Source organism: Vipera ursinii, assembly GCF_947247035.1.
Source record: "Vipera ursinii genome assembly, chromosome: 15".
Taxonomy (NCBI): Eukaryota; Metazoa; Chordata; class Lepidosauria; order Squamata; family Viperidae; genus Vipera; species Vipera ursinii.
Window position 1 is genome coordinate 7618575 of NC_139528.1, and position 27902 is coordinate 7646476.

At 49.0% G+C, this 27902-nt stretch overlaps 2 protein-coding genes across 2 annotated transcripts in view; both read left to right on the top strand.

The window, feature by feature from the left end:
• EHD1 (EH domain containing 1) lies at positions 1-27130 on the top strand. Its single transcript, XM_083374064.1, has 5 exons — positions 1-574; positions 9119-9216; positions 19106-19518; positions 24850-25014; positions 25650-27130. The coding sequence occupies exons 1-5, from the start codon at positions 171-173 to the stop codon at positions 26172-26174; spliced, it is 1605 nt and encodes a 534-aa protein (XP_083230190.1). The 5' UTR covers positions 1-170; the 3' UTR covers positions 26175-27130.
• The window catches only part of ATG2A (autophagy related 2A), a 233144-nt gene that overhangs the window by 129500 nt on the left and 75742 nt on the right, over positions 1-27902 (top strand). The window lies entirely within an intron of this gene.

The window sequence follows — 27902 nt, forward strand, 5'->3', positions numbered from 1 at the left end:
CGTGGCCCGGCAGGCGGAGAGGGCGCGGCCGCCGGGCCGGGCCCAATCGGCGCTGGCGGGGCGTGGCCCGGGCGGAGGCTTTATATAGGGCGGCGCCGCGGGGCGCGTGGCGAGTGCGTGCGGCGCTGGCGGCACTGACCGGCTTCCCCGCGGCAGGGCTGGGCTCGGCCATGTTCAGCTGGGTGAGCCGCGACGCGCGGCGGCGCAAGGAGCCCGAGCTGTTCCGCACCGTCTCGGAGGGCCTGAAGCAGCTCTACGCCGGCAAGCTGCTGCCGCTGGAGGAGCACTACCGCTTCCACGACTTCCACTCGCCGGCGCTGGAGGCGGCCGACTGGGAGAGCAAGCCCATGGTGCTGCTGGTGGGCCAGTACAGCACGGGCAAGACCACCTTCATCCGCCACCTGCTGGAGCAGGACTTCCCCGGCATGCGCATCGGGCCCGAGCCCACCACCGACTCCTTCATCGCCGTCATGAGCGGCGAGAGCGAGGGCGTCATCCCGGGCAACGCGCTGGTGGTCGACCCCCGACGCCCCTTCCGCAAGCTCAACGCCTTCGGCAACGCCTTCCTCAACAGGTGAGCTTTCCGGCTGCAGGGGCAGCGAGGAGGGTCTTGAGGACTAGGGCCACTGCTGCTAGCTGCAGGGTGAAGGGGGGGGGTCCTCGGAATCTGATCGTGAGGACTTTCCAGCTGCAGGGTGGGTGGGGGGCAGAAGGGAGGGAGGTCCTAAAGAGTCTGATCTTGAGGATTAGAGCCACTGCAGTTAGCTTTCCAGCTGCTGGGCTGGGTGGGTGGGCAGCAGGGAGGGAAAGGGGGGGGGTCTTTGGACTCTGATCTTAAGGACTAGAGCCACTGCTGCTAGCTTTCCACCTGCTGGGCGGGGGGTGGGTGGGGAGGGGGGGTCCTTGGAGTCTGATCCTGACGACTAGAACCACTACTGCTAGCTTCCCAGCTGCAAGGTGGGCAAGGGGCAGCAGGGAGGCAGGAAGGGTCCTTGGAATCTGATCTTGAGGACTTTCCAGCTGCAGGGTGGGTGGGGGGCAGAAGGGAGGGAGGTCCTTACAGTCTGGTCTTGAGGACTAGAAGCACCACTGCTAGCTTCCCAGCTGGATGGTGGGCAAGGGGCAGCAGAGAGGGAGGAAGGTCTTTGGGCGCCGATATTGAGGACTAGAGCCACCGCTGCTCAACCTTGGTGGCTTTAAGGCACACCTGGCTGGGGAATTCTGGGAGTTGGAGTCCACCCGACTTAAAGCCACCAAGGTTGAGAAACCCAGGATCCTTTGCAGCCAAAGGCAGAAGCATCTTCAGTACCCTCCCAGGGCCAAGTAATGTCTAGGAGGGCAAAGTATAAGGGACCTTGGAGGTCTTCTAGTCTAACCCCCTGCTCAAGCAGGAGACCCATTCCTAAAAGGTAGTTTATAGATTCGATGTATGTGCTGCCATCTCACTGGCAAAGCGACCGGCATAGTCTGATGACACCAGTTTACAGAGGCATCGAACCGGATAGAGGGTGGCAGGGGTGTCTCTCCGTCCATCTCTTGATAACCAGGCCAGGTTGACCTAAACCGGGTTAGTGGCCTTGCAAAGCAGCTGACTTTACAGTGTCCCTGCCCGGCAGTGGCTAAATTCAGCTTGCCTTCGTTGGCGGTTCCATGAATGGGAGTCTAGTCAATGGGGAATTGTGAGTCATAGGGTTCGCCCACCACAGCCTGAATGACCAGAATACAGAATAACAGCTGAAAGGAAACTTGGAGGTCCTCTAGTCCAGCGCCCCCCCCCCCCCCCCCCGCTCAGGCAGGAGACCCTGTAGTATTTCAGACAAATGACTCTCCAATCTGTTTGTAACATCCTGCAGTGATGAAGCCTCCACAATTTCTGGAGGCAAGCCTTTCCACTGATTGTCCCCATTGTCAGGAAATTTCTCTTGAGCCTTGTCTTGAATTGGCATCCGAGGGGGAGGGAGAAGGGTCAGAGGTCAGCAAGCGCTCTTGCAAAAACATCTGAGTAATGCCAGCCCCCCCCCCCCCCGGGTGGTTTAACTACACAATTCTCTTCTCTGAATCACTGCAAACTCTGGGCGTGGCAGCTTGCTGGAGCTTTGCTTTTTTTCTGCCAGCTTGTGCCCGGCTCGGTTGGCCATTCGCTCGCACCATCGCCTGCATCTCCTGCCCAGCTGGAAGATGGTTACCCTTCCTCTCCTTGGCTTCATGCTTGATTTCGCTCTCATTGGCCCTTGCGACGTTTGGCTGCCCCCCACCCAAAAGATTTTGAAAACCAGGAAAGTCTCAAAAATCTAAAAAATAAATAAAAATCCCATATAAATATCAAGAAGCGAACCTCCTTCCCCACTGCAAAATTCCATTATTCCTTTTATCTGGTGTGGGTCACCTTAGGAAGCTCTGCTTTGGAGTGTAGGTTGCAAAAACACTCTGGGTTAAACATGCCTTTTTTAAAGTCGCATCAAGAGTTGGTCCATTGTTCTCTTTATTACCGGGTGTTCGGAGGCGTCTGCCAGTTGTGTTGGCCAATCGGTGTCATTAATGCATGAAAACCCCCCCAAAGATTCTTGGAATGCTGGCTTTGCAGCTGTAGAAACATGATTTTTAAGGAAGGACGGGAAAAGCTCTGGATATTTACAAATATTAAAAATAGCTCAATGGGTTCTGAGCAAAAAGGATCCTAGCCCGATTAAAAAAAAATACATTTGCTGGTTGTTCTCGGTGTTTAAAATCCGGGATAATAATCTGGAGGCCAGGCTTGCATGCAGGCCTGGCTTAAGTATGAAAACATTTGCAACTTTTCTGCTGTGTCAGATATTGGTTCTGTGGTCTGGAAAAAGACTCTGCAGTCCTGGGATCAGTCTGTCTATTTGTAGAGGTTTCTGCAGCCCGTGTGTCCCCATGACACAAATTGAACCCAAATTCTTCATTTTGCAAGGCCTTAGTCTGCTGTTATTTCCAAACTTGGCAAGTTTAAGATGGGTGGACTTCAACTCCCAGAATTCCTCCAGCCAGCTGTGCTGGGAGTTGGTCCACCGGTCTTAAACTTGCCAAGTTTGAAAAAAAACAGCCTTGCTTTGAATTATGAGTTGACCCAAACTCTCAACTTTCTTCCCCAAATACACCAGGGTTAAAAACCCGCCCACCTTAGGGCGTTGCGTGAATGTGGACACTCCGTCCTTTTACCTGTGGAACTGAACGGGCTGTGTCAACACACAGCCGCAATGTTGGGACCTCAAAAGCAGGCAGAGCGCGGGCGAGGACCGTCAGGGAGGGGGGGTTCCCCTGGATTTACAGAACGGGACTTTTTTTGGGGGGGGGTTCGGGATCCTTGCTGCTGATGAGTGTTTGCAAAAATGAAAGGCACCCGTCTCTCGTTGCTCCTGTGGGTTGGGCAGTCTTGCACAGACCAGTTGCTGGGCGTGCTAATTCGAATTGCGGTCCTGGGCAGGCAGATTTCATGCCAGAGTGTGTGTGCGCGTGTGTGTGTGCGCGCCAGGTGTCCGCTCCACACCCTGTCCAGTCATTTGGGGGAAGGCCTTAAAGAGAAAGTGATGATCCCGGCATTCTACATGTGGCTCAACTAAATGGAAACTTTTCCAGAGGCGTTCCAGGCGGGAGGTCCTGGGGTCAAGGCTTTGGGGTTGGCCTGGTTAAAAAGCAGGGATTCTGGCAATCTCATTTTATTGTAGTAGGCTGCGATAAGAGAAATTGTTCCTGTAATGATAAAGGAGAATATTTGTCCTCAGGGCTGAATGGCAGTGTCCCTGCCGCTCTCTGAGCTGGGTGGTTTTCTCGCAGACATTTCGCTACCCAACTAGGCAACATCATCAGTGCTAGAAGGGAAGGGGGTTTGTGGGCAGGAGGAAGAGGAGAAGGTGGAGCAGGAGGGTGACGACGACTGTGGGGTCCTTGGTGCTCTGAGCTTGGCCATTCTCTTGTAGACATGTCATTACCCAACTAGGTAACATCAGGGAGAGAAGAGGATGTGGAGTGGGGTGAGAAAGGACACTGAGGGCTGTGGGGTCCTCGCTGCTCTCTGACCTTGGTGGTTTTATTGAAGATTTAGAACAGAAATGTGCCACCTGGTCTTTCTCTCTCACCCTATGAAAAATTTAACCTGTGGAATTCATTGCCACCAGACACGACAAATAAATTGGCTTGTGCGGCTTTAAGAAGAGAGAGAGTTAAATTTAAGGAGGCAGGTTCTTGATGTGGCACCAATTCCAGCACAGGGGAATACAGGCAGTTCTCAATTTTACACCACAATTGGGGACCAGAATTTCTGTGGCGAAGCCAGGTGGCTTAAAGTCCATTGTGCCCGATTTTACAGCCAGGGTTGTTCATTAAGTGAATCCCTCTAGTGCAGGGGTAGGCAACCTTGGCTCTTTTGTGACTCAGGGACTTCAACTCCCAGGATTCCTCAGCCAGCATGGTGGAACTATGGCTCCTTCATGACTCGTGGACTTCAACTCCCAGAATTCCTGAGCCAGCATGAGGGAAATTTGGCCCCTTCATGACTCGTGGACTTCAACTCCCAGAATTCCTGAGCCAGCATGAGGGAAATTTGGCCCCTTCATGACTCGTGGACTTCAACTCCCAGAATTCCTGAGCCAGCATGAGGGAAATTTGGCCCCTTCATGACTCGTGGACTTCAACTCCCAGAATTCCTGAGCCAGCATGAGGGAAATTTGGCCCCTTCATGACTCGTGGACTTCAACTCCCAGAATTCCTGAGCCAGCATGAGGGAAATTTGGCCCCTTCATGACTTGTGGACTTCAACTCCCAGAATTCCTGAGCCAGCCACGCTGAGGGGAAAGGGAGAGGTTTCCAAGCTGAGCCATGCTGGCTCAGGAATTCTGGGAGTTGAAGTCCACGAGTCACAAAAGAGCCAAGGTTGCCTACCCCTGCTCTAGTGGTTCGGTGAACCATGCGGTTGTTAAGCAAATCTGACTTCCTCCACTGACTTTAGAAAGCCCACCGGAAGAGTTTCTCAAGTTCACTTCACCCCTTCTGATCCCCGAACAGAATCAAGATGGGATTACACGAAGGGTTGGTTTTTTGGTGTGTTTTTTCTTATTTATGCTTTCCCGTTTGCCAGAACGATGTTGCTGCAACGGGGCACTTGATTTCTCCACTCTGCAACTTGATTTTCTTGTGAAAACCAGATATTTTGTCATCCTGGTAGGGACTGCCCACTTGGCTTTTTTTTTTTTTTTTGGAAGGAAGGAAAGGAAGATAATTTCTTCAGAAGCCGACTAAGCTGGTCTCCGTTTCTCAAGTAAAAATGTTGAAAGATGAGTGCCTGATCCAGGGTTCCTCTTTCTCCCAGCTTTGGGCCTGAATGGAGATTGCAATTCCCACATTGGGTGGCCTACAACTCCTGTCGCCTCTCCAGCCAGCACCAGCTAGGGCAGTGATGGCGAACCTTTGAGAGACCGAGTGCCCAGACTGCAACCCAAAACCCACTTATGTATTGTCGGGTGCTGGGTGGGCGTGGCCCATTGGGTGGGTGTGGCTGCAGTGGTAATTGTTGTGATTCAGGGTCAGCCTGTGGGTTCGGCAGTTGGGTCGGACGACTCGGAGGACGAGGAGGGGGGTGCTGAAGAGCTTGCTGATGATGGCCTTGAGGCTCCGCAGAGCCCTCAGCCAGGCCCCTCCCACCTGGTCACGACGCAGACCCAGCTGTGTGAGCCTGACAGCGTGGATGAAGATGACCCACAGCTGGCCCTGTTCAAGGATGCCCGACGCAGGAGGCAGTCAATCAGGAGTAAACAGAGGAAGGCAATGGGGCACCTCGGAAGGAGGCAGAGAGAAGCCACGCCCTGAACTGTATAAAAGGGGAATGCGTGGGAGGGCTGGTTTGCCGAAGGCAACCGCTTGAAAAGCTCCTGTTTCATGGTTCGTGTTTGCTCTCTTTGCTCTGTGTTTTTATGTTAATACATTTGGCAGGCTCAATTCCAGCCTCTTGCCGTTTGTAAAGGGGTTGTCCCTGCTTTTTCTGCAGGGCCGGTAGCAGGCTGGTACAGAACAGTAATAGCAGACTGGGTGGCACTAAAAAGTTCAATCGATCAGGTCCAGCTTTGCAAAATCTTTTTTTTCCCCGCGAGAAGTTGAAATTGATTGATTTAACCTTTTTTTTTTTGCACATGGAGGCGGAGGCCTAAAGCGAAAAGGTTTTCTAAAACCCAGCTGAAGGCCTAGGACTGGGGCGACGGCGCGCGTGCCCACAGAGGGCTCTGCATGCCAGCTATGGCACCCGTGCCATAGTTTCGCCACCACGGAGCTAGGGGAAGGCAGGTGTCTCCCCCATCACCTCTGCTGCCTTTCCCAGCCCGAGTTTTCGGTTCCCCTCGCAGGGTGTTGCGTGCCACTTCCCTTCTGTGGTGAAAACTGAAGCTCTTTGTAAGCCCGCACAGGATGTGGTTTGTGGCTATGGTGTGAACAGTGCGTAGGGGTGTAGTCCTTGACTTACGAAACTCTTGCTGCTAAGCGTGGCAGTCGCTAAGTGAGTTTTGCCCCGCTTTACCACTTTCCTTGCCACAGTTACGCGAATTGCGCTGGTTAAAGTTTCTGACACGGTTGTTAAGTGAATTTGGCTTTCCCCGTTGACTTTGCTTTTCGGAAAGTCACAGAGTGGGAATCACGTGACCCCGGGACACGGCAGCCGTCATAAATATGAGCCGGTTGCCAAGACTCTGGAGTTTGATCACGTGACCAGGGGGGCCTGTAAATGTGAAAAACAGTCATGTCACTTTTTTCAAAGCCGTCGTACCTTCGAACAGTCACTGAATGAATGGTTGTAAATTGAGAACTGCTTGTAAAACATCCCCAGAGTTTCACCTCTAAGGAGAAAAACCTGCCAGGATGAGATTGGGGGAAAAAGCTAATACGATCCTGGATTGTATAAACAGAGGCATAGAATCAAGATCACGCGAGGTATTAGTACCGCTTTATAAAACCCTAGCAAGGCCACACCTGGAATACTGCAGCCAATTTTGGTCACCACATCACAAAAAAGATGTTGAGAGTTTGGAAAAAGTTCAGAGAAGAGCAACGAAGATGATCCAAGACCTGGAGACTAAAACACACAAAGAACGGCTGCAGGACTTGGGTTTGGCTAGTCTAAAAAAGAAGAAGAAACAGGGGAGACATCATAGCAGTCTTCCAGTATTTGAGGGGCTGCCACCAAGAAGAGGGGGGTCACATTATTCCTCAAAGCACCAGAGGGCAGGACAAGAAACAATGGGTGGAAACTGACCAAAGAGAGAAGCAACCTGGAATTAAGGAGAAACTTCCTAACAGTGAGGACAATTAACCAGGGGAACAGCTTGCCACCAGAAATCGTGGGTGCTGCATCACTGGAGATCTTTAAGAAAATATTAGACAGTCCCTTGTCTGAAATGGTCTAGGTTCTTGTGCTTGAGCAGGGGGCTGGACTAGAAGACCTCCAAGGTCCCTTCCAGCTTCCTGTTCCTGTTCCTGATTCTATTCTATTCTATTCTATTCTATTCTATTCTATTCTATTCTATTCTATTCTATTCTATTCTATTCTATTCTATTCTATTCTATTCTATTCTATTCTATTCTATTCTATTCTATTCTTTATTCCGTATTCTATTCTGTTCTGTTCTGTTCTATTCTATTCTATTCTATTCTATTCTATTCTATTCTATTCTATTCTATTCTATTCTATTCTATTCTATTCTATTCTATTCTATTCTATTCTACAATTTCTCATGTCTGAGGGCCCTTGTTGGGGACAGGCAGAAGGGGCAAATGGATGGATCCTCTGGTGGTGGCTGTGTCTGCTTCTCCTGAGGCCCGTTTTTGTGATCTTTGAACCCGTTGGCCACGGATTCCTCCACATTGCTGGTTTGTTAAATGATTTTGCAACAAAGCAGGGCTGCTGCTATGCTGGGTAGCCTGGACTTTGGACCGGAAGGTAGAGAATCAGAAAAATGGGAGAGAGACCTTGAGGTTTTTCCTTAGTTTCAGACTGGATCTCTCTTTGATAAGCTTTCGTCTGTTCCTTCTTACCCTGCCCTCTGGTGCTATTCTCCAGAAGCAGCGGAGGAAAACTCACCAAGGAGAGAAGCAACCTGGAACGAAAGAGGAATTTCCTGACAGAACAATCAACTGGTGGAATGACTTCCCACCAGAGGTTTGTGGGTGCTCCATCCCAGGAGGTCTTCAAGAAGAGATCGGACAACCATTGGTCCGAAATGGTACAGGGTCTCCTGCTTGAGCAGCAAGTTGGACTAGATGACCTCCGAGGTCCCTTCCAGCCCTAGGATTCTGTGTCCCAATCCATTCTCTGGAACCTGAACTTGTGACACTTCTCTGGCATGTTTCAATAGTTTGAAAAGGAAGGGCCCTGGGGTAGGATGATGAATTGGGGGGTGGGCAGGGCTGGGATTGGACACATATGGGCACACAACACCCCCACATAATTTGGGGGTATCCTTTCCTTTTTAATGCAGAAGCAGGCCTTTTTAAAGGCTCCTGTTTTTCAAAGAAATGGGGGTGACATGATAGCAATATTTCAGCATTTGAGGGGCTGCCAGGAAGAAGAGGGGGGTGGGTGTCAAGCTATCCTCCAAAGCCCCAGGGGGCAGGACAAGAAACAGTGGTTGGAAACCGAACAAAGAGAGAAGCAACCTGGAATTAAGGAGAAAATTCCTGAGAGTGAGGACCATTAACCAGTGGAACAGCTGGCCACCAGAAATCGTGGGCGCTCCATCACTGGAGGTTTTTTTAAGAAGAGACTGGACAGACACTTGTCTGAGATGGTTTTAGTTCTCCTGCTTGAGCGGGGCGTGGGGCTGGACTAGAAGACCTCCAAGGGTCCCTTCCAGCTCCATTCTGTTCGTGCCTTTCCAGCCTCAGCATGCCAAAGTTTGCAGAGGTTTTGAAGGAGTCCAAATGGGTTAGGGTTTGCCCAGCCCCGATGTCACGAAAGCTGTGATCTCGCCCCCTCCAAGTTTAATGAATGATTCCATCCCCTAAGTTTTTTGGGGGGGAGGGAGGAAATGACCAGTTCAAGCAGAATGGCAAAAATGTCACCCCAAGACCCCAGGGCCACCAGCCTCCTAATCCTGTCCTTTACCCTTCTTTGCAGATTTATGTGTGCGCAGTTGCCAAACCCCGTCCTGGACAGCATCAGCATCATCGACACGCCGGGCATCTTGTCCGGGGAGAAACAGCGGATAAGCAGAGGTGGGGCTTAAAACGGGGTGTGCGTGCGTGTGTTTATAAGGTTGTGGGTCCTCCTTTTGCAAGAGCTTTTGTTCCCTCCACAAAAAGGTGGGGGGGAAAGGGTGCCCGTTGCGGCCTTTCCTGGACCAGGATTCCCTGCGCGCAGTTGTTCAGTCCCAAGTCATCTCACGGCTGGGCTACTGTAATGCGCTTCTCCATGGGGCTACCCTTGGAGGAACACTTGGAAGCGACTGTCACGCTTCCAGACCGATGCAATTCTTCAAAGAACCTGGAGGCGTTGTTTACCTTAAGGCAGCGTTTCCCAACCTTAGGAACTTGAAGATGCGTGGACTTCAACTCCCAGAATTCCCCAGCCAGCTATGCTGGCTGGGGAATTCTGGGAGTTGAAGTCCACGCATCTTCAAGTTCCTAAGGTTGGGAAACGCTGCCTTAAGGAGTCTTTTCATCAAAAGAGCATAAATTCAGGCACAGTATTGTAACACAGTTCCTCCCTCTAATTAACCGTCTTAAATCACATTCTCCAATTAGTTTGAATTGTAATTGTTAACCCTCCAAATTCTTCTCTTCTTTCCAAACGGTCTTGAGAGACATTCTTCCTATTCCTACCCCCCTGCACACCCAGCATCAACTAATTCTAACTTTAAAAGTAACTTGCACAAGTTTTAAAAGAAGCAAAACTGCCTTTCCGCGCACGATGTCAAAGCAAGAACGTCGGAGGTTAGCAGCGTTGACGGCTATACAGCTTGCGCACAGTGTGGCAACGCCGGCATTTTTTGGGGGGGCCCCCAAGAATGATGGCCCCTGTGACAACCACTGCTCCATGGGTTTCGCTGGTTGCCGGGCTGCTTCCGGGTGCAATTCAAGGTGTCGGTGACACCACCCACCCCCCGTTGAAAGAGAAAAGGGGAACCGTGGCTAGGGGGGCATTTGCACAGATTCGTCTTATATACCAATTGCGCCCCTTTTTGGACCGAGATGCCCTACGTACAGTCACCCACGCACTCGTTACCTCCCGTATTGATTACTGTAATGCTCTCTACATGGGGCTGCCCTTGAAAACCACCCGGAGGCTTCAGCTGGTGCAGAATGCGGCTGCACGGGTTGTGATGGGAGCTCCCCGATACTCCCATATTGCACCCCTCCTGCGTGAGCTGCATTGGCTACCAGTTGCCCTCCGGGTGAGATTTAAGGTGCTGGTACTTACCTTTAAAGCCCTACATGGCTTAGGTCCGGGATACTTGCAGGACCATCTGCTGCCGGGAACAAATTCCCACCGTCCAGTACGCTCACACAGAGAAGGCCTCCTCAGGGTACCGTCAGCTAGGCAATGTCGGCTGGCGACCCCCAGGGGGAGGGCCTTCTCTGTGGGAGCGCCAGCCCTATGGAATCAGCTTCCCCCTGAGCTTCGGATAGCCCAAAACCTCCAATCCTTTCGCCGCGGCCTCAAAACACACCTGTTCCACCAAGCTGACCTAGACTGACAGGCATTTTAATTAATTTATATTTAGTATTTTTAATTCATTTTTAAATTCTCTAATTTTTTATTGCACTGATGTTCTCAATTTCATTTTATCTTGATTTATGTACTTATAATATGTTTTATTGTTAGCCGCCCTGAGTCCTTCGGGAGATAGGGCGGGATATAAATCCCATCAATAAATAAATAAATAAAAGGCAGAAACCAAAGAGAAAGCTAAAAAACTGGGGGGGGGGGGAATAAAAATAGAACAGAAAGAAAAATACAAAGAAGTAGCTTTTGATCTTCTTGACAATTATAAAGAGAGTTATAAACTGCCCGACAGTTACAACCTAACTCTCTTCTATCTATAATCTGTCTTGGCTGAGTATCAAAAGCAGAAGTCATAAGCTCTTCCCCCCCCACCCCGTTTTCCCCCAAAAGGTCCATAAGGGGTAAGGGGTTTTATTTCCCACTCTCCCTTCCCCATTCTCCGGAGCCCATCCACAGGAAGGAATTGCATTCTGGAAGCAGAATCACAAGAGTCGGAAGGGACCTTGGAGGTCATCTAGTCCGACCCCCTGCTCAAGCAGGAGACCCTGTACCCTTTCGGACGAATGGCTGTCCAGTCTCTCCTTAACAACCTCCACTCTGGGAGGCAAACCGTTCCACTGATCTAGGCCTGAGCAGGGGGCTGGACTAGAGGACCTCCAAGGTCCCTTTCATCCCTTCTCCTGTGTTCCATACCTTGGGGCAGTGATGGGGAACCTTTTAAGAGACCGAGAGCCCAAACTTGACACCCAAAACCCACTTAGGTGCCAGGTGGGCGTGGCCCATCGGGTGGGTGTGGCCCATCGGGTGGGCGTGGCTGCGGTGGTAAGGGCAGACTGGGTGGGACTAAAAAGTTCAATCAATCAACTCCAACTTTGCAAGATCTTTTTTTTTCCCCCCCGCGTGAAGTTGCAGTTGATTAATTGAACCTTTTTTTTTTCTTGCACACGGCGGCGCAGGCCTAAAGCAAAAAGGTTTTCTAAAACCCAGCAGAAGGCCTAGGACTGGGGCGACGGCGCGGGTGCCCACAGAGAGGGCTCTGCCTGCCACCTGTGGCACCCGTGCCATAGGTTCGCCACCACGGCCTTGGAGGGAAAACATGCAGGTTGGTGGGCGTAATACAGCACCGTGGCCAAGGACTCAGTCGGGTGAAAATAGCTGCCCCCTTCTCAAAGCCCCTTCCTTTCTTTCCTTCCTTGACAGATCTCAGTGGGCACCCTCCTCACACTTCGGGGGGGGGGACCCTTGCCAAGTGCTCCGTCTGTACCCCCGGCCACGTTTGGGACTCCGAGCGCTGCATTTCTCTCGGCAGGATGGAAACTTTCCTAGCTTGAGTCAAAAATCCTCCGGCTTGACTGGCCGCTGCGGGCAGGAAACGCTGCAATCCGTGATAAGGCTTGACCCTGGGTGGGTCTGGCCCCTCCCCCCCCCACTCCCGGTGAAATACCAGTGCAGGATTTTTCTGGTTTGGGGACCCACGATTAGGCATATCCCCTCTCCGCTCTGGAGGGCTGAGTAAGTCCGTCCCGCCTCTCCTGGGTGGAGACACGCGTGGGCTTATTTCCCCCGTGTCGTGAGTGGGTTTTCCTGGGCGGAGTGACCGGGTCCCTTTGGGAGATGCCTTCAGACATTCTCGGGACACCCGTGCCAAATAAGGGAAGATGGAAAGTCTGGTGTGGCTTTTTTTTTATTTTTCCCCCAGGTGGAGGGCAGACGAGGGTCTGTTCTGCCTGGAAACGTTTTGTTCTAACTTTGCGCGCACGCACACACACACACACACACACACACACCCGTGCCAGAAGTGTCATTTTGCACATCCCTGCTGGACTGTGGCTTACGGACTGGGGGTGTGTGTCTCCAGGTGTGCCTGTGTAACGCTCGCTCGCGGTTTGTCCGGGTCCATAAACTGGCAGGGTTTGCGCTTCGGCAAAGCAACAGGGCTGCTGGGGTAGGTTTAAAAAGCGCATAATTAAAATTTTGAACTTGGGGAGAGAAAAGGAGGGGAGTTCGAAAGACTTTTGCCACCTCTGGCATTGTCTGCAGGTGCTTAGGGTTGCTCCCATCATCCCCAGCCACCCCCCACACCCCCGAAGATGCAAGGAACAGTGTTTTGAGCATTTCTGAATTCGTGCTGGGTGATTAAAAACCCTGGCCAGAATAATGCTGCTTTTGAGAATTGCATGTCCCACTTTTCTAAAAAAAATAAAATAAAATAAAATTTTAACCCAGTGTTGCCCGACCTTAGCAAGTTTAAGATGCATGAAATTCAATTCCCAGAATTCTGGGAGTTTAAGTCCACCCTTCTTAAAGCATATTGGCTGGGGAATTTGGTGTGTGTGTGTGTGCTGAAATCCACCCATCTTAAACTTGATAAGATTGGGCAACAGTGGCCTAAACTTGCGCTTACTGAAGACAGATTGTGCATGCTCAGTGTTGAAGCAGTTTAAACAACTGCAAAGTCAGGGTGCAGATGAACCCCTGTACGTGTTTTTCCTGTCTTTGAAAAAGACCAATTTGGGTGATGCATTTGAGTGATCTGCAGTGTGTTCCTTCACCTGCCACTTGAGAAAAACTTGAGGCTTAGACATTCACCTGTCTGAGATGGTATAGGACAGTTCTCCTGATGGACTAGAAGACCTCCAAGGTCCCTTCCAGCTATTCTATTTCTATTAATTCTGTATTTCTATTCCTATTCTATTTCTATCCAGTTTCATTGCATAAATGCTTAGCCCAAGCCAAGCTGGACCCTATTTGACAGAGCGAGCGCCTGTTACGCGTCCCAGCTTCTGCCAACCTAGCAGTTCGAAATCACGTAAAAATGCAAGTAGAAAAATAGGGACCACTACGGTGGGAAGGTAACAGCGTTCCGTGCGCCTTTGGCGTCCAGTCATGCCAGCCACATGACCACGGAGACGTCCTCGGACAAGCGCTGGCTCTTCGGCCTTGAAACGGAGATGAGCACCGGCCCCTAGAGTCGGAAACGACTAGCATGCACGTGCGGGGGAACCTTTACCTTTACCTTATTTTATTTGAAGTATTTACATAGCTTGAAATAATTATATAGGAAAATGGTCGTGCGTCACTTGTTTCAGCGCTGCTGTAACATCCAGCGGTCACTAAAGGAATGGCTGTAAGTTGAGGATCATCTGTAAAATCACTTAAAACTATAAAACTCAGTTCATTAAAACATTAAAAAAGAGGGTTTTTTTATTTGGCGTTGTTACTGCAGTGTGTGAATTGGGCCACAGCAGATTAGATTTATTCATCACGGGTTCATAACCCAGTGAGTATTGGGTACCAGATGCCAAACCCAGTTCCGTTACCGGATGGGACAATGACATGCCATGGATTTGTCTTCCAGGGAGAACATTTTTTTTTCCTGCTGCTACTACAGTTTTCCACAGGAAAATGTTTGGCTTTTTATGGGTTTAATTGTTCCATAACTTGGACTTGGCGTAGATGAATGGTTTTTAGTGCCTGGAGTGGGTGAAATCTAAGCTTGCGGCGTTCTTCCAGGCAGCGATCTGTTAAAAAAAAATCAGTATATTTATGCAAGTGTGAATCTAGCCTGCTAAAATTGAGACATTCGTGTTTTTCTTTCCCTTGATTTTTTTTCCTTTGCAATTGTAAATACTGAGAAGTAAGCATGAGCGTAAATCTGCAGATCGGGAAAATGCAGAAAATGTTATTTCTGAGTTGTCTGCTCACTTTGCAAAGTAGGGAGGGTGGTTAGAGTATTCTACAAAAATGCAATACCGTTGAGTGGGTTGAAACCCTTGCAAGTAAATACCGTCTTCCGATTTCAGCCCAGTAAGTGGGTTTCTGTAATACAGGTAGTCCTCGACTTACGTCCACAATTGAACCCCAAATTTCTGTCATTAAGTGAGATATTTGTTAAGTGAAATTTAACAAAATGGGTCATCAGTCATTTTTTTCCCAGTACCGTTGTAACTTTGGACGAACCCTAAACGAACTGTGGTAAGTCAAGGACTACTTGTAACTTGCTTTTAAATGTTTTGAATTTTTTCCAACAAATCACGCCTGCCATGGGAGTCTGCAAAAGTCGGTTTTTGAAAAGCAGTGATTTATCTGACTCTAAAGAGTCAAAGCACAGAAGAGGTTGAGCTGATAGGATGCTGAGTCTTAAAAGTTGCCAAATTTGAAAACCCCAGGGCCACACATAGCCAGTTCCTGCAGAGGTCTTCAAATTTGGAAACTTTTAAGACTTGTGGACTTCCATTCCCAGAATTCCCCAGCTAGTCATGCTGGCTGGGGAATTCTGGGAGTCGAAGTCCACAAGTCTTAAACTTTCCAACTTTGGAGACCCCTGTTTTAGTTAAAAAAGGATTACAAGTGACATGATGGCAGTCTTAGACCTTTTTAAATTGCACTAGAAACACTTTATAAACACTGCACTGGAGTGTCTCAGATGGGCATTAAAGGGGATTTTGATGGAAGCGTAAAAAGAGAAATTGCAAGTAACTTAGATTTGGGTTGGGGATGCATCAGCAGCATTGTGACAGGTTTAGCAACACGCAGGCACAAAGTTTGGGGTTTCCCCTGCAGGAAGCTGCAACAGGAAAATAGTGAACCGTTCTAAGACTGCTGAGATCAGAAAAATCTGATGGGAAACTGTGGGCTACTCACCCCATCAGGGACTGCAAAACGCTGATGCAATTTTCTGGCCCTGAGAGATAGCAAATAATTTTTTAAGAAAATGTCCTTAAGCATTTTGGTCACCATATCACAAAAAAGATGTGGAGAGTTTGGAAAAAAAATCAGAGAAAAGCAACTAGGATGATCCAAGGCCTGGAGACTGAAAATACGAAGGACGGTTGCAGGAATTGGGTATGTCTCGTTTAATGAAAAGAAGGATCAGGAGCGACATGATAACAAGTATTCCAGTATTTGAGGGGCTGCCACAAAAAAGAGGGGGTCACGTTATTCTCCAAAGCACCAGAGGGAAGGACGAGAAACAATGTTTGGAGACTAACCAAAGAGAGAAGCAACCTGGAATTAAGGAGAAACTTCCTGACAGTGAGGACAATTAACCAGTGGAACAGCTTGCCACCAGAAATCGCGGGCGCTCCCATCACTGGAGATTTTTAAGAAGAGGCTAAAGTCTAGACCAGGGGTAGGCAACCTCGGCTCTTTTATGACTCTCGGACTTCAACTCCCAGAATTCCTGAGTCAGCTGATTCAGGAATTCTGGGAGTTGAAGTCCCTGAGTCATAAAAGAGCCGAGGTTGCCTACAGTCACTTTTCTGAGAAGGTATAGGTTCTCCTGCTTGAGCGGGGGGCTGGACTAGAAGACCTCCAAGGTCCCTTCCAACTTTAATTTTGTGGATACATTTTAAAAATTGCTCTGTGTTCCTGGTTGGCAAAATGGCGATATTCGTTGACTGCTTTTCTGACCAAACCTCTTGACACATTTTGTTTTGCTTTTTTTCTTTAATGGAGCAGTTCTTAATCTGAATTGACTGATCTTGATATTTGTGCGCTTGTTGTGGTCTGAAAAACTTCAATTTGATTCCCGGAATGGTGTTTCAGACATGAATACAGGTCATCCTCAACTTACGGCCGCAGTTGAACCCAATTTTTCTGTTGCTAAGCAAGACAGTTATGAAGTGAGTTTTGCCCCCATTTTACGCCCTTGTTAAGTTAGTCACACGGTGGTTAAGTGAATCCAGCTTTCCCCCATGGACTTCGCACAAGAGCCTTGGTGGAGCAGTGGGCTGATGCCTCCTTAAGGAACACCAGCTGCCTGCCATTAGTGCAGGTTCGAGTCCCACCAGGCTCAAGGTTGACTCAGCCTTCCATCCTTCCCAGGTAGGTAAAATGAGGACCCAGATTGTTGGGGGCAATTAAGCTGACTTTGTAATAATGCCGCTTGGGGTGTGTGTGAAAGCCCTAATAATAAGCAGGCATATACATAGAATGAAGGCTACTGCTAAGCTTGTAAGCCGCCCTGAGTCTTTGGAGAAGGGCGGGATAAAAATGGAATTAAAATAAAATAAAATAAAATAAAATAAAGGGGATCGCGTGACCCCAGGAAACCCAGCGAACGTCTCACTTAATGACCAAAATGTTGGTCTCAACTGTGGTCGTAAGTCGAGGACTAAGCAGATCTTTCTGTGCCCGGCTGACCAGCTCTCCATTCTCAGCGCCCCGTGTGACCGACGTGGAACCCTCCACCCTGAGTGTTTTTTCCTTTCTTCAAAATGACTTAACCTCTGGCAATGCCGGGAAGAACTTCGGAGTTTTCCTGTTGCAGAGACATTTGGGAGGGGTGCCCTAAGTGCATGCCTAGAATGTTTTCCCTTCTCTGCGTCTCCATCCCAGGCGCATATTTCCATGATTTGCAAATAGGCTCGATGGCCAGGGGTGACTTCAGCACGGAGTAACTTTCCCGCTCTCTTCCAAGAAAGTTGGCTTGTGCAACGTTAGATTTTTATTTTTTTTGTCTTCCTGGATTTGAGACGGGGAACCGTCCTTCTTCTCCGGCCTGGCATCTTGTAAGCTCTCTGTTTTGGCAGAGCAGTAACGCTTCCCCTCCAGAAAAAAAAAAGTAAGGTTCTAGTCCTCAGGATTCAGAAGAAAAGGGAGAGGTTTGGATTCGGCACGAATCTGGACGGTAGAATGGATGAGATTCCCCAGCTTGTTCAGTTTGCAAGAGAGGGCTAAATTAAACTTCCTTACTCCAAGAGAAAACAATATCTGGGTTTGGAGCTGAGTGGAAACCCCATAGACTTTTTTTTTTGCATAAAATGGAAAAGAAATGCACTTATGATTTGTGATTAGGGGAAAAAATGGAGAAGACTGAGCTTTCTTTTGTAATCCTAGAGGAAGAGATATTTTTGTAATTGTACTTAGATTTGCTGCAAAGGAAATCTGAACCCACCCACCCTTCCTTCCTTCGTTCCTTTCTTCCTTTCCTTTCCTTTCCTTTCCTTTCCTTTCCTTTCCTTTCCTTTCCTTTCCTTTCCTTTCCTTTCCTTTCCTTTCCTTTCCTTTCCTCTTCCTTCCTTCCTTCCTTCCTTCCTTCCTTCCTTCCTTCCTTCCTTCCTTCCTTCCTTCCTTCCTTCCGTTTTTTGTAAAACGTTTTCTTTGTTTTTCCTCTGTTTATGTTTTTGTAAAGTGTTCAGTAAACATTTATGGGAAAAAATAAGGTTCTAGTCCTCATGGCTCAGAAAGAAAGGGAGATTTTTGGCCCTGCACGAATCCCTACTGGGATGGTAGAATCCTCTTCCAAGGACACATTATTGCACACAGATAAGTCTTTGACTTACAATCGGGTTGTTACCAACACTTCAGAGTTACAAACAGACTTCTCCCGGGGGATGCACATGGCCTGCTTCTGATTCTACCATCCAGGTTGCTTCTCTCCCGGATGAGTTTCCATCCGTTGCTTCTTGTCCTGGACCCTCCCCTCTTCTTTGGGGCAGCCCCCTGAAACATTGGAAGACTACTTATGTTCCCCCGGTCCTTCTTTTCACTAGACTAGATGTATCGAATTCCAGTGACCGTACTTCATAGGGTTTTAGCCTCCAGGCCCTCTCCCCCATTCATCTTTGTTGCCCTTCTCTGCACTTTTTCCCGAGTCTCAACATCTTTTTTACATCGTGGTGACCAAAACTGGATGCAGTATTCCAAGTGTGGCCTTACCAAGGCATTGTAAAGTGGTATTAACACTTCACCTGATCTTGATTCTGTCCCTCTGTTAATGCAGCCTAGCACTGTGTTGGCTTTTTTGGCAGCTGCAGCACACGGCTGGCTCATATCGAAGTGATTGTCCACTAGGACTCCGAGATCTCTCTCACAGTTACTACTATTGAGCAAGGTACGCCCTATACCAGGGGTAGGCAACCTTGGCTCTTTTATGACTCATGGACTTCAACTCCCAGAATTCCTGAGCCAACATAGCTGACTCAGGAATTCTGGGAGTTGAGGTCCATGAGTCATAAAAGAGCCGAGGTTGCCTTCCCCTGCCCTATACTATACCTGTGCCTTTAGTTTGTCCTGCCTAAATGTAGAACCTTCCTTTTTTCCCACCATTGAATTTCATCTCGCTAAGGCTCTGTGGTCCATGAGAGAGAGGAGAAAGTATGAGGTTGCAAAGCTCGGCCTGGCAGGATGTCTACGGAGGTTTTCAGTCATCCAAGTACGGTTGCCCCAAAGGTGCCAGTTGCCTCGTGGAAAAAAAAGCAGCCTTGGGACAGTCCGGCAGGAGACTCAAACCCATCCCCAATCTTGCAGGCTTTGGTCCCCGCAACATCTGAAGGACTTGGCCATACGAATCGAACTCCGCTGAACGAGCTGGACTTTCCCCAATGGGGCCGGCCAGCCAGCCACTGACCTCTGCCTTCTCGGGTTTCGCCGCAGGTTACGACTTTGCCGCCGTGCTGGAGTGGTTTGCCGAGCGGGTGGACCGCATCATCCTGCTCTTCGACGCCCACAAGCTGGACATCTCGGATGAGTTTTCGGAGGTGATCAAAGGTCTCAAGAACCACGAGGACAAGATCCGGGTGGTGCTGAACAAGGCGGACCAGATCGAGACGCAGCAGCTGATGCGGGTCTATGGGGCGCTGATGTGGTCGCTGGGCAAGATCATCAATACCCCCGAAGTGGTGCGCGTCTACATTGGGTCCTTCTGGTCGCACCCGCTGCTCATCCCGGACAACCGTAAACTCTTTGAGGCGGAGGAGCAAGACCTGTTCAAGGACATCCAGTCGCTGCCTCGCAACGCCGCTCTCCGGAAGCTGAACGACCTTATCAAGAGGGCCCGGCTGGCCAAGGTCAGAAGCGTTGTCGGTGTTTGGGGGACGGTTGGGGATGGAGGAGATTGCGGCGGCAAAGGGGGACCAGTAGCCTTGGGCCATCTTTGGAGTCTGGCTACGGGGGGAGGGTCTGCCAGGCGCAAAGAATCAGGACCACGAGTTATTAGCACTTACAACATATACAGGTAGTCCTCGAGTTACAACGACGCACCTAGTGACCGTTCAGAGTTACGACGACACTGAAAGAAGTGACTTACGACCATTTTTCACACTTAACAACTGTTTCCGCATCCCCACGGTCACGTGATCAAATTTCAGTTGTTTGGGATCTGACTCATTTTTATGACAGTTGCAAGTGTCCTGGGATCGCGTGGTCCCCTTTTGCGGCTTTCTGAGGAAAGGAAGCCAGAAATGTTGCTAAATATCAACTTCAGTGATTCTCTTAACAACTGGGGCAAGGAAGGTCGTAAAAAGGGACAAAACTCACTTAACAAATATCTCGGCAACAACAACAAAAAAAAAGGGCTCTTGTGGTCGTAAGTCAAGGACTGCATGTATACCCCTTCGTAGTGCTTTACAGTTAAGTTAAGTTCCAGATAAGCTGATTTTATTGCTCATGTCTCTGCAAAATAATCTAGTTAAAGGTTGGCAGATAAGAGTTAAGAGAATTCAAGAAGAGTTGGACTTAGACCGTTTGTGAGAATGTAACAACTCCAGGCTGATTCCTCTCTTGACATCGCCCCCAGGCTCTGCCGGTCCTTCCCCATGCACAGGCAGGACCCACGCCAACTCCCTAAACCAGGGGTAGGCAACCTTGGCTCTTTTATGACTGGTGGACTTCAACTCCCAGAATTCCTCAGCCATCACGGCTCAGCTTGGAAACCTCTCCCTTTCCCCTCAGCATGGCTGGCTCAGGAATTCTGGGAGTTGAAGTCCACGAGTCATAAAAGAGCCAAGGTTGCCTACCCCTGGTATTGGGTCTCCTACCTGAGCAGGGGGTTGGACTAGATGTCCTCCAAGGTCCCTTCCAACCCTGTTATGCTATGTTCTATGATGGGTGCAAAGTCTAACAAGGTTTCCTAACATGGATTATCCTGGCCATTGCCTGATTGAAGCTTTGTTAGTGTTGGCTTGGCTTTTGCAGTCCATCAACCATGATTTACAGTTGGACTTTGCTCAGGAATTCTGGGAGTTGAAGTCCACAAGTCATAAAAGAGCCAAGGTTGCCTACCCTTGGCCTATACACTAAACCAAGGGGTCTCCAAACGTGGCAACTTTAAGACCCGTGGCCCGCTGGGGAATTCTGGGAGTTGAAGTCCAAAAGTCTTAAAAGTTGCCACGTTTCGAGACCCCCCTGCCCTAAAGCACCCCATTGTACAGAGAGCAGACTGGTCTCTTGACCTCTCCTGCAGATACAGGTAGTCCTCGATTTACGACCATGATTGGACTGGCATTTCTGTTGTCGCTCAATGCAGTCATAAAGCGAGTCATCACGCATCCAGAACTGATTTCACCACCATTTTGTGACCTTTTTTTTTTTTTTTGCCAGACTTGTTAAGAACGAGGACCGATGTCTTAACAATTACCACGGACTTTCTATTTTTTTTTCCCCAAGTTTAAAAGTTTTGAAATTTAAAAATTAGATCTGTGTGACGATCGCTTTTATGTATTCTCGTACTGCATGTCTGGTGCTGGCTCTGTTCGTAGAAAAAAAATCTCTCCTTTTGGGGTATTGATTCCAAAAAGCTGAGACTGTAGGGATGGCTTAGAAAATTTCCCACCAAAAGCATTACTATTTTTAGAAATCTGCTGTTTTTGTGTGAGTGCATAAACAGCAGCAGCAGCAGAAGAAGCAGCTTTTCTAGGGTACAACGCTCTTAAAAATGCTCCCTTGGTTGAAACTCACAAACTCCCCAACAGATGGTCCTTTAAAATGGGGGAGGGGGAACCCGCTTTAAGGACCACATTATGGGGAAATGGACGATGCAACCTGGGTGAGTGGAACGTGGTCAGAATTCCCTTAGATTCCGGATTTAAAATCTGAAATTGAAATTAAACCTTCAATTGTTCCTTTGGGGTTTTTTTTTTGCAGCGCTGTTCACACCTGCAATTGTTTGGCTGGGCTTTTCAAGAGATGTACCCAAAGGCAATACAATCAAAAGCGGACCAGTAAACCTTTGTAACACGCAGCCCACCAAACGAATGCTTCCTCTCTTTTTTTCTGCCTTTACCCCAAATTTAACCTGATGTCTGAAGAAAGAAACCCCCTTTTCTGCAAGAGTGTCAAAAAAACAAAGAACAGTGCCTTTTTTATAGAAATGTGGCCAATTGAAAGTAGAAGTTGCACTCTGGCAAAAAATCTGATCGTTGTTTTGGTTTTTAGGAAACTTTTCAGAAACACCCCCCCCCCACACCCACACACACACACCGCATTTCCTGGTGCAAAGGGGCAGATTCTTGTCAAGTTCCCTAAAACTTCCTTTGTGCTTTGCAAGGGAGTATTATTGATTTAGGGGATGCGGTGGCTCAGTGGGTTAGGACGCTGAGCCTGTCGATCAGAAGGTCGGCAGTTTGGCGGGTCGAATCCCGAGCGCCGCGTAGCAGAGTGAGCGCCTGTTACTCGTCCCAGCTTCTGCCAACCTAGCAGTTCGAAAGCACGTAAAAATGCAAGTAGAAAAATAGGGACCACTCCGGTGGGAAGGTAACAGCGTTCCATGCGCCTTTGGCGTCTAGTCATGCCGGCCACATGACCACGGAGACGTCCTCAGACAAGCTTTGAAACGAAGATGAGCACTGGCTCCTAGAGTCGGAAACGACTAGCACACATGTGTGGGGGAACATTTACCTTTACCTTATTATTGATTTTCACAGACCCAGGTTTTGCTAACTTTAAGAAGTGTGGACTTCAACTCCCAGAGTCCCCCAGCTGAGGTTAACAAACACTGCCATACAGCAATCGGTGAATCCCTTGTTTCTCTTAATACGTAGTCCTCAACCTATGACGGTCCTTTCACCAACCATTTGAAGTTACAACAGGGGTGAAAAAAAAATAAGGCAATGCAGCTGTTCCTTTACTTACAACCATTTATTTAGTGACTGTTGGAAGTTATAATGGCAAACTTTAATGAAAATAATGAAAAAAGTTACTTATGACCAGTCCTCACACTTAGAACCGTCACAGCATTCTGACAGCCACATGATCAAAATTGGAGCGTTTGTAAAATACACCGCCTGTATTTACAACAGTTGCAGAGTCCATGGTCCCCATTTGTGACTTTCCTTGGGGCTTCCAACAAGGTGGGTGAAGCCAGTTGCTTAATAGCCGTGTGATTTGCTTAATGACCGTGGTGATTCGTTTAATGACCATGGCAAGAAAGATTGTAAAAACAGGCCGCAACTGACTTAATGACTGCATCAGTTAGCAATGGAGGTTTCTGGTGCCGATTTTCATAAGTTGAAAGCTACCCATACAGCTAAGCAGGACTGGATTTGTATTCTTTGGATGGGACACCACCAGGAGATCCCAGGACTGTGGATTAGAGTTAAAAGCTGAAAAAGCATCCAGAAGAAGGTGCTAGCCAGGCATTTTTTATATCACTATATGGATTGTGTCCAGCAAGTCCCAAAAATCAGATTTGACTTGTACCTTTCTTCACGTTTTGGCTTAAATAATGTTTCTCGATTGTAGCAACTTGAAAAGATCTGAACTTCAGTTGAAGTCCAGACCTCTTCGAGTTGCTAGAGAAATACTGGCTTAGAGGCTTTAAACCAATTTGAATCTGAATTATTTTTAGGGCTGCTTTGACCCTTTCAAACTTTCTAACCCCCTGAGAGCCACAGAGATAATTTGAGGACACATCTGTCAACAGAATTGCATCGGCAGATTTGAAGGGCTGTCCACTTCTTCTGTTTATTTTTTCAGATTTATTTTTATAACAGCACTAAAACATGAAGTATTAGTACCACTTTATAATGCATCCAATTTTGGTCACCACAATATAAAGAATATGTTAAGACTCTGGAGAGAGTGCAGAGAAGAGCAACAAAGATGATCAGGGGACTGGAGGCTAAAACATGTGAGAAAGGTTGCAGCAACTGGGTATGTCTAGTTCAGGGAAGGGGGAACCTTGGCTCTTTTATGACTCGTGGACTTCAACTCCCAGTGGCTGGCTCAGGAATTCTGGGAGTTGAAGTCCACGAGTCATGAAGGGGCCACGGTTGCCTACCCCTGGCCTAGGCCGCTTTATGACTGGTGGACTTCAACTCCCAGAATTCCTGAGCCAGCCACGCTGAGGGGAAAGGGAGAGGTTTCCAAGCTGAGCCATGGTGGCTCAGGAATTCTGGGAGTTGAAATCCACCAGTCATGAAGGGGCCAAGGTTGCCTACCCCTGGCCTAGGCCGCTTTATGACTGGTGGACTTCAACTCCCAGAATTCCTGACTCAGCTATGCTGGCTCAGGAATTCTGGGAGTTGAAGTCCATGAGTCATAAAAGAGCCGAGGTTGCCTACCCCTGGTATAGGGCATACCTTGCTCAATAGTAGTAACTGTGAGAGGGATCTCGGAGTCCTAGTGGACAATCCCTGACCTAGGCCGCTTTATGACTGGTGGACTTCAACTCCCAGAATTCCTGAGCCAGCCACGCTGAGGGGAAAGGGAGAGGTTTCCGAGCTGAGCCATGCTGGCTGAGGAATTCTGGGAGTTGAAGTCCACGAATCATAAAAGAGCCAAGGTTGCCTACCCCTGGCCTAGTCTAACGAAGAAAAGGACCAGGGGTGACATGAAAGCAATGTTCCAATATTGGAGGGACTCCCACAGAGAAGAGAGGATTAGCTTATTCTCCAAAATAAGCAGAAAGAAGGCAAAGGCAAAGAAGCAACAAGATGGAAACTAATCAAGCAGAGAAACAACCTAGAGCTAAGGAGGAATTTCCTGACAGTGAGAAAAAACTAACCAGTGGGACATCGTGCTTTTAGAAGTTGTGGGGGGGGGGGCTCCATCCCTGGAGGTTTTTAATTGACTTTCCTTGTTGGAAGCTGACTGGGAAGATCACAAACGGCGATCAGATGACCTTGGGATGCTGCAGCCGTTATAAACACATTCTAGTTGCAAAGCAGCCACATTTTGATCACGGGACCATGAGGATGGTGGGGTGGGCCTGAGGGTGAAAACGAGTCATGAGTTACTTTTTCCAGTGTCCTCATAACTTTGAACGGTTGCTAAACCAATGGCCATCAGTCAAGGGTACCTCAATTCTCTTGACATCTCCAACTAACGTCTCAGCCGGTCCAGCGTTGACTAGGTAGAAGAGCCCCCCCCTCCTCAACCATCTTCCTTCTGATCCCCGGCAGGTCCACGCCTACATTATCAGCTCTTTGAAGAAGGAGATGCCCAACGTCTTTGGCAAAGAGAGCAAGAAGAAGGAGCTTTTGAACAACCTGGGCGAGATCTACCTCAAGATCGAGCGTGAGCATCAGATCTCACCTGGCGATTTCCCCAGCCTCCGGAAGATGCAGGTACAATCCCGGATCAGACCCCCCCGAGGGCGGGGGAAAGGGACAAGCTTTGGGAAGTGGGTGTCCCACGGGTGGGAAAGGATCTGGGATCACCCATTGGCCTTGTTATCTCCATACTGCAGGTGGTCCTCAACGTACGACCACAATTGAGCCCAAGATGTCCATTTGCTAAGTCAGTTGTTGAGTGAGTTTTGTCCCGTTGTACGACCTTCCTTGTCCTAGTTGTTAAGCGAATCACTGCAAGTTATTAAATTAGTAGCATGGCTGTTAAGCGATTCTGGCTTCCCCATTGATTTTGCCTGTCAGAAGGTCACAAAAGGGGATCCCGTGACCCCAGGAGAACCCTGCAAAGTTATAAATATGAGCCGGTTGCCAAGCGTCCGAATTTTGATTGCATCGCCATAGGGATGCTGCAATGGTTGTAAGGGGCAAAAATGGTCATAGGTCACTTTTTTCAGTGCTGTTGTAACTTTGGACGGTCACAAAATGAACTGTGAACAGTAGTTAAGGCCCCAGCATTCTCCTTGAGGTATTTGGTGGTCTGTAGCCCTGGGGTTGACCTCTCCAGCTGTCCACAGACCCCGCTGCTGTCTCTTGGCCCAAATCAAAAACTCGGTGTGGTTGTGTGTCCTCAGGAACAGCTGCTGACCCAGGACTTCAACAAATTCCAGCCCCTGAAGCAGAAGCTGTTGGATGCGGTGGACGACATGCTGGCCAACGATATTGCTCGGCTGATGGTGATGGTGCGCCAGGAGGAGTCCCAAATGCCCTCCCAGGGGGTGAAGGGCGGGGCTTTTGAGGGCACCATGAACGGGCCCTTTGGCCATGGCTACGGCGAGGGCGCCGGCGAGGGCATTGATGACGTGGAGTGGGTGGTCAGCAAGGACAAGCCCACTTACGACGAGATCTTCTACACCCTCTCGCCCGTCAATGGCAAGATCACGGGTGCCAGCGCCAAGAAGGAGATGGTCAAGTCCAAGCTGCCCAACACCGTCCTGGGTAAGATCTGGAAGCTGGCCGACGTGGACAAGGACGGCTTGCTGGACGACGAGGAGTTTGCCCTGGCCAACCATCTCATCAAAGTCAAGCTGGAAGGGCATGAGTTGCCAGCCGAACTCCCTTCGCACCTGGTGCCACCTTCCAAGCGCAGGCACGAATGACGCCCTCCGCCTCCGGACGGCCCTGCTGAGCGTAGCAACGTGCTCTGGGTGGAGGCACCCGAGTGCTGCCCGCGGGGGACTGAGTTCAAATCTTCCCGCTTTGCGCAAAGCCGAGTCGCCCAGCCTTTCTCAAATGTACAATACTGTATGTTCTGATATATATATATATATGTATGTATGTATGTATATATATATATATATATATACACACATATATATATATATACATATATATCAATATATCTACACCTAGGTAGATATGTCTGCATATATATATGTGTGTGTGTGTGAGAGAGATTGTCCCCTGGAAGAAAGTGTAATACAATGTTTTAAGGCTGTAACCTTCTGTGGTGCTGCGGGGAAAAAAATTGCTCGCTTTTTTACTTTAGCCGGAATATAATCCGGGAAGTGGGGATAGCTGACCCCAGATTCTTGTCATCCTTTAACAGGGCGTGTTTTTTTCACAAGCTGGTTGGTTGTCCCAGGACGAGAGGCGCAGGGCCCTTTTTTCCAGGGGGAATTTGTGGCCTTTATCCTCTTTTATGCCTATCCTTATTCCTGGAACCCGTTGCCGAAGAGGAACATTATCTCATTGCCCACAAAAGTCACCTGGCTGTGGTCCACACTCACTGCATCTCTGCCGGAACTTCCTCTCCTCTCCCGGTATTATCGGCGGTTTCAGCCCTGTTCTGGAGGAGGGAATTCATGTTCTTGTTGCCCCTTGCACACTTTTTAGGGCCCTAAATGGCATCAGGCAGCGAAGCAGTGTTCCTCCGGGTGTGCCGAGTTGGCTACAACATCCTTGGATAAAAACCAGCATTCTTGGCTAGAAGTCAAAAAGGTTTAGCCACCAGCAAGAGCAACGTTTCTCAACCTCAAAGATGGGTGGACTTCAACTCCCAGAATTCCCCCAACCAGCCAGCCAAGCTGAATTCTGGGAGTGGAAGTCCACCCATCTTAAAGTGGTTAAAGTTGAGAAACACGCCTGCAGAGCATGCGCTGAATCCCTGAGGCAGGAGATGGGGGCAGATTGGAATGAGCGTCGAGGCAAAGCTGGGTGGGCCCCACCTCCCAGTTCCTTGCATGGGTGACCCTGTTATCTGTGTCACGCACACACACACGCACGCACACCCCCCGACCCAAATAACTAGCCCTGGGATGAACTTGCAGGAGAGGACAGAGTCTCAAAAGGAAGACAATGCTACAGCTTGAAATTTCCTTTTGCAAACTCACTGGGAAATTCTTAGGGATGGATTGGGAATCATCAGGTTGGAAGGAAAGATTGGTGGGTGTAACTGCTTTCCTGGAGTGTGTGTGTGGGGGGTGGTGGGGGTGGTTGAGGAGCAGGGAAGGCTGGCTTACATTCCCACAATCGCCCAGTGGATGTGGCTGTTGCTGAGAATTGCAGAAGCCAGTCTGCTCATCAGTTGGGTGTGTGTGTGTCTTGTGCAGCATCAAATCTGGCCTATGAGCAGCATTGCAACTTGCATTTTCAGTCTGGGGTGTACCCCAAGATTTTTTTGTGTGTGTGAGGGGGAATTAGTGGCATCTGTGCTTCCCCCCCACCCTTTTGCAAAAGAGGATGGAGAGGAAGACAGCTCATCAATTTACTTCTGACCACAAATCCTAGTTAATGTCCAGTCTTGGAGAGGGAGACCGTTAAAAAAACATCCCACCCTGCATTAAAAGCTGAATTAAAAATACCCCCTGCATTAAAAGCTGAATTCG

Bases quoted from the DNA above. Each gene is read 5' to 3' on its own strand.
- EHD1 (XM_083374064.1), top strand. From the start codon at position 171: ATGTTCAGCTGGGTGAGCCGCGACGCGCGGCGGCGCAAGGAGCCCGAG. The intron at 19,519-24,849 runs GTCAGAAGCGTT...GATCCCCGGCAG, and splicing joins AGAGGGCCCGGCTGGCCAAG to GTCCACGCCTACATTATCAG. The intron at 25,015-25,649 runs GTACAATCCCGG...GTGTGTCCTCAG, and splicing joins CCAGCCTCCGGAAGATGCAG to GAACAGCTGCTGACCCAGGA.